General features: G+C 57.5%; 1 protein-coding gene across 3 annotated transcripts in view; it reads left to right on the top strand.

The window, feature by feature from the left end:
* Positions 1-810: 810 nt before the first annotated feature.
* ATG2A (autophagy related 2A) overlaps positions 811-15,310 on the top strand; it is a 39,214-nt gene continuing 24,714 nt past the window's right edge. Inside the window, exons 1-11 of one of the 3 annotated variants that reach the window (XR_006282642.1) lie at positions 811-1,097; positions 7,461-7,623; positions 8,679-8,825; positions 9,574-9,676; positions 10,229-10,391; positions 10,741-10,884; positions 11,178-11,274; positions 12,597-12,761; positions 13,344-13,486; positions 13,721-13,805; positions 14,762-14,999. Coding sequence is in view for 2 of the 3 variants with exons in the window: in XM_038410314.2 (XP_038266242.1) it covers positions 927-1,097; positions 7,461-7,623; positions 8,679-8,825; positions 9,574-9,676; positions 10,229-10,391; positions 10,741-10,884; positions 11,178-11,274; positions 12,597-12,761; positions 13,344-13,486; positions 13,721-13,805; positions 14,762-14,999 (1,619 nt within the window). In the remaining variant the exon portion in view is untranslated. The remainder of the gene's footprint in view (positions 1,098-7,460; positions 7,624-8,678; positions 8,826-9,573; positions 9,677-10,228; positions 10,392-10,740; positions 10,885-11,177; positions 11,275-12,596; positions 12,762-13,343; positions 13,487-13,720; positions 13,806-14,761; positions 15,000-15,310) is intronic. The other 2 variants (XM_038410314.2, XM_043518537.1) reach the window with 2 other exon arrangements.

Genomic DNA, 15,310 nt, shown 5'->3' on the forward strand with positions numbered 1-15,310 from the left:
AAGCTCAAATATTTTAGTTAACATCACAGATAAAGCATTTCAGTCCTCGGCAGACTTGAACTGTTATGTGCTACAGGCATGGCCCTGGCTGGGCCCCATTTTATTATGGCATCACAGGGAGGTGAAATGACACCACAAAGGAGCACAGTGACATCACCACACAGAATGATGGCATCACGCCACTGAGAGGACAACACAACCTTATTGCATCCTGTTAAGTCCCGGCCAATGTTTAATTGAACCTTTCCCATCCCTCACCATGTCCCTTTCCAGGCATGGTATTATCTGGGGCTCTTGGCTGATGATCCAGTGGCTAGGCTGCATGTTTAGGATTCAAAAGACCCATGCTCAAGTCTAGTCTCTGCTATTTATTTGCATGTGACCTTTGGCAAATCACTTAGCCTCCGCCTTAGTTCCCTGTCTGTAAAATGGGGCCTCAAGGAACGATTTCACTCCACTTCCTGGTATTGGCCACTTCCCGCATGCGCTGTGGGGACAGGGGGGTGGCACCTATCTGGCACCAGGCGTGCCGCTTTCTAGCTCAGCCCACTGCGCCCATGCGTAGTAAGGAGGCTTCTGGACCTATTTAGCGCCCGGAGCGTCCATTTGTTGCTCCGGTCAGTGGGACGCATGCACGGTCCGAGGCTGTTTACAGCGGCAAACACGTGCGCACACGCAGTCCCGGTCTCTGGACTCTATTTCATACCAGCCTGGGACGCTTTGTGGCGCTTCCCCGAGGAGCCAATCAGAACAGAGCGAGAGGGGGCGGTCCCCATTCTCCCAGCCAACCAGTGCGGGGCCTGCCCTGCCAGCGGGCCAGTGCTGCGGGAAAACAAGCCGGCCGCGGAGGCGGGGTCAGAGTGAAGTTGAGGCGGGGAGGGCGCAGCCCGGGCCGGGAAGAGCCGCCCCCAGCCCCTCGCCCAGCCATGTCCCGCTGGTTCTTCCCCTGGTCCAGCTCCATCAAGAAGCGGGCCTGCCGCTACCTGCTGCAGCACTACCTGGGCCACTACCTGGAGGAGCGGCTGAGCCTGGAGCAGCTCAGCCTGGACCTGTACCAGGGCGCCGGGGCGCTGCGGGACATTCACCTGGACATCTGGGTGAGGGGCCGGGGCGGGGATCGGGGGCGCCGCGGGACACCCACCTCGACGTGGATGGGACTAGGGGACCCCAGGGGGCTGGATGGGTGCGGCAGGGATTGGTACGGGGGGCGGGGGCTGGGGAACATCGACCTCGGTATGTGGGTGAGGGTCTGGGAACTGCTGGGGTCCGTATCTGGGGTCCAGGACACTGTGGGGCCTTGGAGAAGGACAGGCTGAGCCACAGGGGAAACAGGATGTGGAGGTGGAGGCGGGGGGCAAGGTTGGTTGGGGTGGGGCTGGAGGTGGCATGGGCCTAGATCTGTAGCTGGGAGCCGAGGGGGAAGCGGGGAGAACCCGGTGATGTTGGGAGCCCAGATGGGAGTCCTATCCCCTGATGCATAGGGTTGGGGGCTTGGGATGGGGCTCAGGGAGGAGGAGCAAGGACCTTGAGAGGCATCTGTCTGGATACGTGGGTGAGGGACACAGGGCAGTGTGGCTCTGTGGGTGAGATGGGGATGGGGTAAGAACCAGGTGTATGCAGGGCCAGAGAGCAGAGTGGCAAATGAGAAGAGAGGGTGGGTGCAATTAGTGACAGCGACTGATCCCACCAGGAAGAGCTAGCTTCAGGATGGGATGCTACCCCTTGTGTGTTTCACTGCCTCCCACCTGCCCTGGCAGTACTCCATGCTCAGGGTCATGTCTATAAAATACCTAGCATATAGAGCAGTAACTGCACTGTGTGTTTGGGTGGGAGGGAGGGAGGGAGGAGGGTAAACCACTTGGGAAGTGGCCTCTTGAGGGGGTTGGGGTGGGGAAATACCTGATTAATCCTTAAACTCCCACCCCATGTGCTAGGACAGGTCCCTGGGGTGCTGATGTCAGCATATTTCCATGACTTATTCCTTGTGGATTTCATTTGCTGGAGGTGAAGTACCATTGAGCCTATCTGGCCAGACTCCTGGCTGATATGAGACAACCAGGATAAGGCTAGACAGACAGACACCCTCTCCTAGTCCAGTGCTCTGTGTCCTACCTCTGTCTAGGCTGGTATGGAGCTAATGCTAAAAGTTTCAGCCCCACTCCTGGGGAGCCCAACTCTGTAGTGTTACCCTATGTGGGGTATGTGCTTGTATCTGAGCCATTCACCCACCTAGCCCATCCTTACATTTCTTCCCCTGGTTTATATTAGCAGCAGTACAGTGCCTCAGTTTCTCCACCTCCCTTGGAGCTGGGCTATCCTTCCTTGCCTTCTACCTACCTTGGATTGAGGGAGGGGCCGCTGTAGCTGCTGGGTTAATAACCTTGCTGTCACCCCAGGAGTAGAGTCTTGGGGAAGTGGGATGTGTCACTGAGTTGTGGGTCGTGTCACTAGGTCCCAAATAATAGCCCAGCATTGTGTTGTGGTGAGTGTCAGGGCCCAGCTTCCAGTGCCCCACTGTGAAGGGAATGGGGGGGACAAAGAAGCTGCATGGGGCCTGGGTGTGCTGCTCTTCATGGGGCGGGGGGGGCAAAGGGGGTGGAGGGGTTGGGAGGAAGAATCAAAGTGGAGCCACGCAGTGAGGCTGTGGGTTGGAATTGAGGGACATCAACAGAATAGCGGGGGATGGGGGGAGAGAAGAGCCTAGGGGGCTGAGGGATGGGTTTAGCTCAGTGGTTCTCAAACTTTTGTACTGGTGAACCCTTTCATGTAGCAAGCCTCTGAGTGCGACCCCTCCATAATAAATTAAAAACACTTGTTTATGTATTTAACACCATTATAAATGCTGGAGGCAAAGCGCGGCTTTGGGTGGAGGCTGACAGCTTGTGACCCTGCAGGTAATAACCTTACAACCCCCTGAGGTGTCCCAATCCCCAGTTTGAGAACCCCTGGTTTAGCTGCTTGCAGGCATGCGGGAAGGACACCAGTGCTGTGACTCACCTTTGAACTCTTGCAGAGGGGAAAGCACCCCCTGCTGAGTCCCCACCCCACTTGCTGAAGCTCAGGAGCCCCCTAGCACCACCCTGGGGCTACGACATTGGGTTTAGCACTGACTGGGAGGGGAAAGTGCTGCCTCCTGAGCCCCCCACTCGCTGCAAGTGTCCCTGGCACTATGAGATGGTGCTTTTGGGTGACACATCCCTGCTGGCTGAGGTCTGGTTCTGATCCAACCTTTGGGAATTGGACTCTGGCAGTAGATGGCTCTTGGGTGTCTGTTTCCTCTGTATGTGCGTACCTCTGCCTCTCCTCCGGGCTACTAGGAGCTTTCGTGGCTGCTGCCTGTGGGGTCATTGGTCATCCTGAGCCCCCCATTATTGCATCAGGTGCTCTTAATTGAGATGGAGGTGGGACAGGGGTCATGGGCACAGAGAAGGTGCTGACCACAGAAGCTGGGTGAGCCAGCTGGCCTCCAGGTTCGGGCGCTGTAAAGCCATGAGCCGATGCATGTGGCCATCTACCTTCTCATCTCCTGCCTCAGTTCTCCACTCCCTGTAGCCACCTCTGGGGTCTGATTGGAGCAAGGTGGAATGAGGGGAGTAAGGCTGTTGGTGGATGGTCTGCTAATGGTTTGAGGCTATCTCTTGCCCAGAAATCCCTGCCTGATGCTGCCCGCACTGCTTCCTCTGCCTGGTAGGCCCTGATAGTCAAAGGGGAATGGGCTCCTCATGGCATCTCTCCTCTGAGGTGCTGCTGCCTCATTTAATCCTGTTCTGGCCAAAGTTGCCTAGCCACTGTGGATTTTGCCAGGGTCTCTTTGGCTCCTGTTGTGGGAATGGACCCCCAAGCTCTGCTAAGCTGCATCTGTGGCAGCCTCTGTGGAAGTCTTGCTAACGTTAATAATAGATTTATCCATTTCTGTCCCCCCGAAAGGTAATTTTACAGATGGGTAAACTGAGGCACAGAGCAATGGCAGTGACTGGCCAAAGCTTGCATGGGGGCTCTGTGGCATAGTGAGGAACTGAACCCCACTGCCGTCTGTAGCAATTGACGGGGAGATATTTCTGATGTCAGTATCAAAATGGGGGAGTGGAGTCTAGAGGGTCAGAGCGGGGCAAAGAGCCAGGACTTCTGGGTTCTCTCTCCAGCTCTAGGAGGGGTGTGTGTGTGTGGGGGTGGTGTGTGCATGTCTAATAGTTTACAACAGGGGAGGGCTGGGAGCCAGAACTCCTGGCTCTGAAGTGGTGCCCTCTGTGACCTTTGCCTTTCCCCTCTCTGTTCCTTGATTACCCTGCTTGTGCTAGCTGGTGTTGGGAGGCCCTCAGGTGGTGGCACGATATTGCTGGTGGCTTGGTAATGGCAGTTACTCTTGGTAGTGGTTGTTGGGGTTAGCCTAGCACTGCAGGTGAGGCTGCTCTGCATGTATGTATTGATGATGTGCCATGGATACAGAAAATGCCAAGGGGGGTAGGAGGGAGTGTGGGTAGGTGAGTGGTCAGACCCCAGGGCTGATGAATGCCCTGGGCTCATGCCAGCCTGTGAGCTGCTCATTAATCTGCTCTGTGACTCAGGGTTTCCTGACTGTCATGCCTGGCTTCAAAACAAGCACAGAGCTTCCCTGTGGGGGGAGGAGGAGGAGGCATGGAGAGGGGAGGCATTGTCTCTGATTGGGAAACTGAGGCACAGGGGCTGTACCTCCTAAGGGCACACATTGAGTAAGAGGGAAAGCTGGGATTGAACGCAGGAGTCCTGGCTCCCAGCACCAACTGCTAGACCTGACTCCCAGCCCCCTGCTCTAACCCACTAGATCCCCTCAGAAAATCTGCTCCCTCTTGTTCTCTGCACTGGCTCAGCCCTGCCTTAGTTTCCTTGCCAGGCCAAGGGGTGGCAGTGTGGGATGTTGACATTTTGGGCCAGCCAGCCCATAATCCTGGTGCCAGTGAGTCCTGCCCCTTGCACTGAGGCGGTTGTTGTCCTACCTGCTGGGGAACAGGGCTGCTGCCCTTCATGAGCAGGTTATAATTAGCAGCCACAGTCACTGTACACCTGTTAGACTGATGTTCCCATGGCATGTTGGGACTGGCCTTCTGTATGTCCCCACCACCACTACTGTGTCCCACTGTTCCCCCTCTCCTTGCCCTCTCCTCCCCGCCATGTCCCAATCACCCTCCCTATTCTTGGCTTTCCAGGAAGCTGTTTCACGGCTGGCTGCCTCTGGACTTGTTGCCTCGTTCTGCTCCTATTGAGCTGTGTGTGTGACACATGGTGGCAGTATGGTCTAGTGCACGGGTGGGCAAACTTTTTGGCCCGATGGCCACATCAAGGTTGCAAAATGGTATGGAGGGCCGGGTAGGGAAGGCTGTGCCCCCCAAACAGCCTGGCCCCGGCCCTTATCTGCCCCCTTCCACTTCCTGCTCCCTGACCCCTCCAACCCCCTCTGCTCCCTGTCCCCTGACTGCCCCAACCCCTATCCACACCCACAACCCCTGACAGGCCCCCTGGGACCCCCGATCCATCCAACCCCCCCCACTCCTTGTCCCCTGACCGCCCCTCCTGGGACCCCCGTCCCTAACTGCCCCCCCTGCTCCCTGTCTCCTGACCACCAAACCTCTGCCCCCTGGCTACCCCCGGGACCGGCTACTCCTTATCCAACCTCCCCCTACCCCCATCCCCTTATCTTGCACCTACCCCCATCCCCTTATCTTGCTGCTCTGAGCGGCAGGACAGGCTTATTTGAAAGTCTGGGAGGTGGGCAGGTGCAAGCCGTGCTGCCTGCACGGCGGCATGGCTGCGGGGAAGGGGGGACAGTGAGGGAGGGGCCGGGGGGGAGCCTCCCCATCTGGGAGCCCAGGGGCTGGGCAGGATGGTCCTGTGGGCCAGAGTGGCTCACCTCTGGTCTAGCGTCTGGGGCACTGGGCTGGGAGGCACGACATTTGGGTTCTATTCCTAGCTCTGCCACTGATCTGTGGCAAGTCTTGTCTCTCTGTGGCTCAGTTGCCACTCCCATCCTTTCTGTTTTAATTGAAAGCGCATCAGGTAAGGGACTGGCCATTGCTGTCAGCATGGGGACTGGTGCGATTGGGGGACCCTGATCTTGGTCTTGGGGTTTGTGTGGCTCCCAACCCAATGGGGGCCTCTGATTTGGGTTGGAGGGTCTGTGCAGTGCTGGGGGACCCTGATCTTGGTCTGTGTGGTGCCTGATATGATGGGGGACCCTGATCTTGTTTTGTGCAATGTCTGGCCCCATAGGGGCCTTGATCTTAGTGGGGGGCAGGGCTGTGTAGCCTTTGGCCTGATGAGGAGAGCCTCTGATCTGAGTCGGGATTCCAAGTGTTATTGTTAGAATAATCCAGTAGCCTTAATATTTAGCATTTCTATGAGGTCTACAATTAACTAGCTGGAAACCCTGTCCGGACAGCCGCCTTCTTCCTCTGCTGAAATGGTTTTGCAACCAAGTCACCTGACCTCCCCAGCCCTTGTCACCAGAGTAGATTTTAGAACAACAATCCATGTCATCTGGCATCAGAGGGAAGATTCCCAGATAAGAGTGCAGCATGCAAGAATTGGCTGGTGACATGCAGCCAGTTCTGGAGTGGGGCATTACAGGGCATGTTAGCCTAGGACAGGAAGTGCAGCCTGAAGTGCCCAGGGTATTTGTAACCAGCCCTGCTGGAATGTGGACAGGCCAGTTGGATTCACACACTTAACCATCCACCACTGAGGTTAACAATGGGCCCTGAAATGGAATCTGGCTGTTCCAGGCACTGGGAAGCTGTGAGCTGCCTCTGCCTGGAAGAGTGGGGAATGCAGTGCGGAGTCAGCTCACTGTTCCCGAAAAGTTAGCAAACTGCAAGCCAGGACTCCTGGGCCCTATCCCTGGCTCTGAGAGGAGGGTCTAGTGGCTCAAGCAGGGGTGGCTGCTGGTAGTCAGGACTCCTGGGTTTTATTCCTATCTCTGCTCTGGCTTGCTGTGTAACCCCAGGCTCCCTGCCGCAGTTTACCTCTCCAGAGAATGGTAGGTAGTAAAGTTACCTTTAATACTTGGTGTGATGCTTCCCTCAGTCCTTCCCTGGGGAAGGTTTGAAGGGGCAGGAGCCCATGGGGATGGCTTAGTGTTCTTAGCAACAAGATGGAAATCCCTTGGCTCAGAGATGCTGCCAGTTTGAATCCTGACACAATCAGTTTAGGGCCTGGAGGTTAAATAGATTTGAGCTCCATGAAGTTGTCTGCTGAAAGCAGCTCTGAAAAGTGACATCCACTTTCTCTGCTGTCTTGGGTCAAATAACCCTGTGTGACAGTGAAGGGAATATCTGCTGGCTTCCACACCCCATCCCAGAGGTAGCTGCGTCTCGGTGCTGGGCGAGGTATCCTGGTATAAACAGCCACCTTGCCCCACCCCAGAGGTGGCTGCATTTCTGTCCCAGGTGAGTGGTCTCTGTCTGAATGTTCCTCTGTTCTCCCTGCAGTCGGTGAACGAGCTCCTGGAGTCAGTGAACGCCCCACTGGAGATTGTGGATGGCTTCATCAACAGCATCACGGTCACCATCCCCTGGTCAGCACTGGTGACGGAGAACTGCACCGTGGAGGTGACAGGGCTGCAGATCACGTGCCGGCCCAAGTACCGCAGTGGTGAGTGTGGGGCCAAGGGGTGGGGCTGCTCCCAGCCTCTCCCTGGCGTAGAGACATGGCCACAACAGCCTGCACTCTGGCTAGTCCCTGCTCCCCGAGCCCATTAGTGGTGTTGTTCCTTTAGCTCCAGCTGCAGAGGCCTGAGCTCTCAGGGTGTGTGGTCCCAGGGGCAAGCCTGGCCCAGGGAGTGCTGGTAGCCGGCAATGATGGCTAGTGTCTTAATTTGCTGCTCTTGCTCCCTGCAATGCAGAGGTGCTCAGCATCTCTCACCCTGCTTCCACATTTCCCATAAGCCCTGGTGATGGTCAAAGGTCTCAGCCAGCCAATCATGTGAAGTGGGGTCCCTATTTGCTAATTACTGTTTCTCCCTCCCTCCCCCAAAATTGTGTGTTTTGCCCTGCTACCTGCGGGAGAGGTGGTTTTAACAAACTCCTGAGGATCCTGCCCCAATCCCAGCCAGGCCTCAATTGGGATCTCTACTAGTGCACCACACGGCAATGGGCTGCACCTGACTTGAGGCTCCAGGATGGGGACTGATCTCACCAGCTGGGGTTCTGGGAGCGGGTGGCTGCTTCTGGAGGGTCGTTAGCCCTTTCAGAGCTGGGGGGCTGTTTGGATGCCAGTAGAAAATGCTCCAGTAGAAATAAATTAATAGGGGCTCTTAAAATTGCTCCTACAGACATCTCTTCTCCTCCCCCTGCCCAGGGTGAGAGTATGAGCCCCTCCCTCATCACTGCCAGGTGCTGTACAGACCCCTCCAGGCCTGAGACCAGGCCCCCTGGTGCTGGGTACTGCACAGACCTAGTGAGAGAGAGTCCCTGCTCAAAACAGAGGAAGGATTATTCCCAATATTAGGTGTGGAAACCAAGGCCTAGTGGCTAGGGTGGCCTGGCACTTGGGTCCTGCCTCTGCCCAAGTCCCTTTCCTGTTCTGTGCCTCTGTTTTGTGCTCTGAAGTGGGCGGTGAGTGTGTGCCTGCCCTGCCTTTGGTGGATGGGGCTGGCAGTGCCTTCAGGGTTCATTGCCCCTCAGTAATGAAGTGCCCCTCCGTTCCAGCAACCACCCCGGGAACAGAATCTCAGAGCTGGTCATCATGCATGACCACGAGCATGCAGCTGGCCCAGGAGTGCCTGAAGGACCAGCCTGAGGAGCCCCCACAGCCTCTCGAGGGCCTTGAGATGTTCGCCCAGACCATTGAGACGGGTGAGTCTCCCCTAGGATCTTGTAGGATGAGGGGCAGGGGGAATCTGATTACAGCTGGGGAACCAAGGGCCAGGTGGAGACCCAGGAATGGAACTGAGGAGTCCCGACTCCTAGTTCTACCCTTGCTCTAACCTGCTAGAACCCAGTCTACTCCCAGAGTTGGAGATTGGGCTCTTGGGTTCTGTTTCCAAGCCTCCCTTGCTCTAACCCACACAGACCCCACTTCTGTCCCAGAGCAGGGAATAGAACCCAGGAGTCCTGGCTCCCAGTCTAACCACTAATCTCAGTGGTAAACAACTTCTCTTGTCTGGTATAAACTCAGAGTAGCAAGTACATAGGGGTGGAAGATGAACAAAATGCTCCCAAAACGAACCACTCCACTGCACCCCCAACCTCCCCAAGAGGAGCGGTTGGAGAGAGATTGTGGCAGGTGTCAGTTGTGTGGCTGAAAGCCCAGATAACCCGCACTTCATAAGAACCAATATGGGACAGAAGAGAGAGGCTTAGTGCAGGGATTCCTGAGGTGGGAGATAGTGTGACTTAGTGGATAGAGCACTGGAATAGGAATTTGGGAGACTTGGATTTTATTCCTAGGTCCGCCACTGTGCCTCCATTTCCCCATCTATAGAGGAGGGCAGTATTGTTATCCCCATTTTAAAGCATATTGAGAGCTACGGATGGAAACTGAGGTAATTACTGTGAGATGGTCCCTTAACGTCTCTGGTTGTCTCTGGCATCCCCTGCCCAGTGCTGCGGAGGATCAAGGTGACGTTCCTGGACACCATTGTTCGGGTGGAGCACATACCCAGCAGCTCTCAGACTGGGGTGGCCCTGGAGGTTCATATTAAAAGGTAATGGGGGTTCTGCTACTTGCATTCCTGAGTGTGAAGGGCGGTATCCAATGAAGTGTGGAGAAGGAGACTGTCCCCCTGGGGATCCTGTCAGAATTTGAGCTAAGCTGGGTCAAGCGAGGCCGGTACCTGGGTGGGAGACATCCCAGCAGGAATAGGGTGGTACAGGGAGCCGTGTGAGGGCTTCAGTGAGGGGTGCTCTTCCCTCTTTCTGTGCTGTCCTGATTCTCAGCACCCCTTGCTCTAACCACCAGGCCCCTCTACTTTCCCAGAGCTGGGGATTGAACCCAGGTGTCCGGACTCCCAGCCCCCCTGCAGTAATACGCTAGACCGCACTCTCCTTCCCACACGGTCCTGGCTCCCAGGCCCTGCTCTAACCATCAGGCCCCTCCCTCCCCCCCCCCGAACTGGGAATAGAACTAGAAGTCCTGACTCCCAGCCCCCCTCGCTGCTCTAAGTGCTAAGTACCCAGCTGTCTGAGACCACCTTTTGCCCAGCTCTGGTACCCATGGGGCTGTGTCTAACCCTGTCACCTGTGACTTGCTTCCCCAGGCTGGATTACTGTGATGAGGCAGTGAAGGACCCCAGCCAGGTGCTCCCAGTTGACATCCACCAACCCCCGGCCTTTGTGCACAAGATCCTGCAGCTGAGTGGTATGCAGCTGTACTATGAGGAGTTCCCCGAAAGTGCAGCCTCGCCTGTGCCTGGCCCCCAGGTACCTCTAGGCACAGCCATGGGAGGGGAGAGATGGGCCTGCTTGTGGGAGAGGAGTGGATCTAATGTGTAGGAGTTGTGGCTCCCAGCCCCCTGCCCAAACCACTCAACCCCACTCCCCTTCCAGGGCTCGGGAAGGAACCCAGGAATCCTGATCTGAACACAAGGCATAGGATTGTAAGTCAGAGCTCCTGGGTTCTCTCCCCAGCTGTGTGCTTTGGCAGCACGGTATTCCCTGGCTACCATGCCGGGAGAGCCCACTGAATCCTTTTGGGATGAGAGGGGCTGCTGGTCCCAAACCAGCCTCATCCATTTGTAGCAACCAAACTCTTCTCCTTTCCATTTCCCAGCCCCAGCCCCAGACGAGCGAGTCGTCCTCAGCCAGTGGAGCGGCACCCGAGTGTCCTGACCCTCCCCTGCAGATTGGCAGCTGTTCCGGCTACATGGAGATGAGGATCAAACTCAAGCAGAACGAGGCCTTTCCCGGGCCCAAGGTGAGAAACACTGGGGGGCGGGGATCCCATCCCCTCACTTCCCCAGCTGAAAGGGGGTTTCCTAAAGATGTGGCACAGTGCACCACCTACTGGTATACACCTGTGGAACTACCTGCCTCAAGAACAGGCTGTGGCTGGGAGGGGAGCCAGATTGGATGGGCTCATTGGTTTGATCTGGGACAGGGAACCAGGCTGCACTGCATCGGCCCATTGGTCTGTTCTAAGTTGAGGGGGGCATCAGGGGGAAGAAGGAGGAACCTGCCTAATGAGTTCTGCTTGTCTCCTCTCCCCAGCTGGAGCTGGATGGGAAGCTGGGATCCCTGCACCTCTTGGTTTCCCCCCAGCAAATTTTCTACTTGCATGACCTGCTGACAGCACTGAGTGTCTCAGGTGAGCCACCGCTGGGAGTTTGTTCCACCCTTTCCTCCATCCTGACGAAACACAGCTCTTGATAACACCTAAAGAGGCTCCTGGGTTTTGTCCCCAGCCCTGGAAGAGGAATGGGGTCCAGTGGGTTAGAGCTGGAGGAGGATGGGAGTCGGGAAATCTCGGGAGAGGAATCTGGGGATCACCACCTGGTTTGCTGTCTTGATGCTCCATCCATTGTGGGAATCTCTGAGGAGCTGCTGCTGTGATCTGGGCTCAGCTATCCATGCCTCGTATCCCTATGCCCCGGGGCTCGGCTGTCTGGGCCCCACATGCCCCTTGCCAGCTCTCTGGATGCTCTGCCAGTGACAGGTGCTGGCTGGGCTGCAGCCCTGCCTGGGGTGGGCACCAGAAGCTTCAGCCCTTTTACCTGAGTTTGACCCCTGCGGGGGGGGGGTTGGGAGAAGCTTCTTCTGATTGGCTGCCTGACCCACTTGCCCACCTCCTGGGGCAGAGCAACCAATCAGAGCTGCTGAAAGGAGAGTTCTCTCCCCCTTGGTCAGCAACCTGAACCATTCCCTCAGGTGGGGAGGTGGAGTGGAGAAGAGCCATCCTGAGGGCCTGGGCTCGCTGTTTTCTCTCCCCCTCCCCCCCCGCCCCAGTGAGAAAAGCTTGGGGGGGCTGAGGGGGGAGAGCAGCAAGAGCTCAGGATAGCTCCTCTCCCTCCTTGCAATGCCCAGCCTGGGAAAAGGGGGGTGGGGGTGGAGAGAACCCCCGGAGGAGCTGAAGTGAGGCCACAGCGGATGAGGAAACAGGTTTGATTTGGACATTGTGGAGGCAGAATTAAGTGCTGGGCAGGAGAGGAGCTCTCGGCCCCTGCTGCAGGAGCTCTCGGCCCCTGCTGCAGGAGCTCTCGGCCCCTGCTGCAGGAGCTCTCGGCCCCTGCTGCAGGAGCTCTCGGCCCCTGCTGCAGGAGCTCTCGGCCCCTGCTGCAGGAGCTCTCGGCCCCTGCCCCACATCGCCTTACCTAATCAAGGGGCATGGGCAAGCTTTCCCCCTCATGCATGGAATGGGTGGGGCAAGTCCAGAGACAGACCAAAGCCATTGACTTTTCAAACGTCTCGGGGGACTGACTTGTGCCAACTTCCCGAGATCAGTGCTGCCCTTGGGGTGGTGAGGGGAGCTCCTCGCTTAGTGGGGCTCAGCTATCTCTGCCTGGCAACCCATGTGCCGGTGGGACCCTGCCCAAGCCCCTCTTTCCCCACTAGTACCCCAGCTGGTCCCCAGGGGCTATCTCCTTTCTGCACCTCCCTAACCCCCACGGCTCCTCCTCTCCCCAACCCAAGAAGCCAATGGGCTACAGGAGAAGCTAAGCAAGAGCCGCCCACTGGACTCTGAGGACCTGAAGCTGATAGAGCAGGATCTGAGCCAACAGCTGCACGGGGGCCAGGGCTTGGGGCCGGGCCGGCTGGAGGAGGAGTTGGAGAGCTTCGTGGGCCTGGAGAACAGAGGTGACGTCTGGGCAAAGTGCACTGGGGAAGGAGGGGTGTCAGTGCTAGACTGTGCACTACATCATGGCCTGTGTGCTGCAGACAAAGCTCAGCTGTTGAACAAATACACACGCATGCGCACATACCGTGCCTGGGGAGCCAGGATGAGGAACCTGGGCCCTTTGGCTCCAGAAGCAGCATTGGCCACTCCCACTTGAGCTCAGGGAGGATTTTCCTCAGTTGGCAGCAACAGCAGGTCTCATTTTTTGTGTGGCCCTGTCACTGCAGGGCGAGGGAGATTACGCATGGGTGCGCTACAAAACCAGAGCAGGTACTTGTGCAGCCCGCGACTCACCGTGAGCTCTTCTGGTGCCCCTCAGTCCCAACCCACCACCTGTGTGTTATCTCAGCCCTGCTCCCCTTTCACCCCAGCTCTGCTGGGGCCCCTTAGCCCCCTTACTGTGTGAAACCTTATGTGAGGACAGCACTTTCTAGTGTGCCTGCCCACATGCTCCATGGTCTCCCAGTACAACAGGCTGCCTGTCCCTCTGCTGGGGCTCCGCCTCCCTCCCATGACCCTGCTTCTCCCCCTTTACCTTCCAGAGATGTTCTTCTCCATGGCTGCCATGACAAGCAGTGTGACCTCTGTGCGCTCAGTCAGCGATCTCTCTGACATCGAGCTCGACTCCTCTGTGCACAGCGACTACAGCGCCTGCCCCCTGCAGCCGCCTTCCTTCACACCGGGGGTGAGAACTCACGGAGGGGGGGCGGAGTGGGAGGGCATAGCTGGCAGCATCTGACACTGTCCCCCCTCAGCTCCCCCCTTCCCGGTGTCGAGAACCAGGCAGAGCCCTCTGGAACTGTCTGTGCCTGCTCTGCTCCCAGAGCTGCGTGGTCCTGGGAGCACCTTGGTGCTGCCAAACCTCGTGTGTGTCACCCTGGTCTGGCTCCGCATTCCTAATCTCCGCTTCTCTCTACAGCTGATCTTGAGCAGCCCCAGGCGCTACGGCCGCTCCCCCTTTGCTGCTACCCTCCCAGGCCTGCAGGGCCTGAGCAAACTGCCAGGTGAGTGGGGCTTGTCCTGCTGGGTTCGTGCTGCGCCTCGGTGAGGAGAGTGGGGTTCCACTAAGTGCTGGGAGGGCAGTGGGGGTTGGTGGGGTAGAGCAGCAGGGGCTGGCAGCCTGGACTCCTGGGTTCTATCCTAGGTCTGGGATGGTAAGGGGCTCTAGTGGATTAGAGCGGGTGGGGGCCTGGGAGTCACCGCTTCTGGGTTCTATTCCCTTCTTGGGGGGCTGCAGGCTTAGAGTCTGTCCCCGAAGCTTTCTGACTGTAGAAGGCTTCCTTCTCTCATGGCTGAAATCTGACTCAGCCATCTAGGGGTAAGTGTACACGCACGGGCGCTGTTTATACAGGGATCCCTCACTTGGCCCTGAGATGCAACTGCCTTTGGGTTGGGGCATGGGGGCTGCCACATCCAGGCGAGTTTGAGAGAGGTAGAAGGCAATAACCCCCAACTCGAATTTGACTGAGGCAGATGGGTTAGTGCCTCACCCCTGCGGGGAAGCAAGAAGGGCCTTGGTTTCCCCCTCCACCCTGGTCCTTCCCCTTTTGGAAGACCACACCTCCATTGGCCTAACCCCTCTTTCTCCCTGCGAAGTTCTGGGGCCCAGGGCTCCTGGGTTCTATTCCCAGCACTGGGCTCCCACCAGTCCCTCCCTGCCCCCCCCCCACAGCTCTGCCATTGCCTGGTAATCCCAACCTGTAGCCTCTTCTGCTGTGGGGCATCCCCTGCTTGGAGGGAAGTGTCTCCTAGCAGGTTTCCCAGTATCCTCTGGGGGGTTGGTTGTAATGTATCGGCTTCATCTAGTGTGGGAGACCTGATGTGAGCCTCGCAGTCGGGAGGGTGGCCAGTTGTAGTCCCTTTGCTAGCCAGACTAGCTCAGGAGTGTTGGGACTAGCTTGGGGGGTGGGGAGCTCTCATTGCTGGGACTGTCTGATCCGAGGTGCCTGATCTGTTTCAGGCAAGGCCCCACAGCTGCCTTCCTTGGAGAGCCTGCGGCCAGAGACGCTGCTCAGAGTTACGGTGGGCGGCCTCACCCTGACGGTCCCGCATCAGTGCCCCAGCCCACCTGCCCCTCCCCAGCTGGCCCAGCGTTTCTTTGCCAAGTTGGCCTTCTTCAAAGACTCCGCCTTTGGTGGGCGGGACTTTGGGCATCTGCGCCAGTGCTTTGAGAAGGCCTGTCCTTGCAGTAACCTCAGGTAGGCTTGGTGCAGTTCCCTGCCCCTCGTGGGGGACACAAGATACACCCTGGCTGCTCCCCACTGCAGTCTGGGCAGTGGTGCAGAGGCAGGTACCAGGGGATGTTCTAGATGTATGAGCTCCAGGGCCTGGAGCATTGGGAGGTGGGGCCAGCATGGATTGGAAGGGGAGGGCACAGCACCCCTAGCGCCATGCTGGGGTATTGGGGCCAGCACTGATTGTGAGGGGTAAGTGCCCCTCCATCCCACTGCAGCACAGTGCCCCCTGGCGCACACACGAGTTTGGCACTGAGTGAAAAAGGAGAGCACCT

The sequence above is a fragment of the Dermochelys coriacea genome, chromosome 7, assembly GCF_009764565.3.
Source record: "Dermochelys coriacea isolate rDerCor1 chromosome 7, rDerCor1.pri.v4, whole genome shotgun sequence".
NCBI classification, from domain to species: Eukaryota; Metazoa; Chordata; order Testudines; family Dermochelyidae; genus Dermochelys; species Dermochelys coriacea.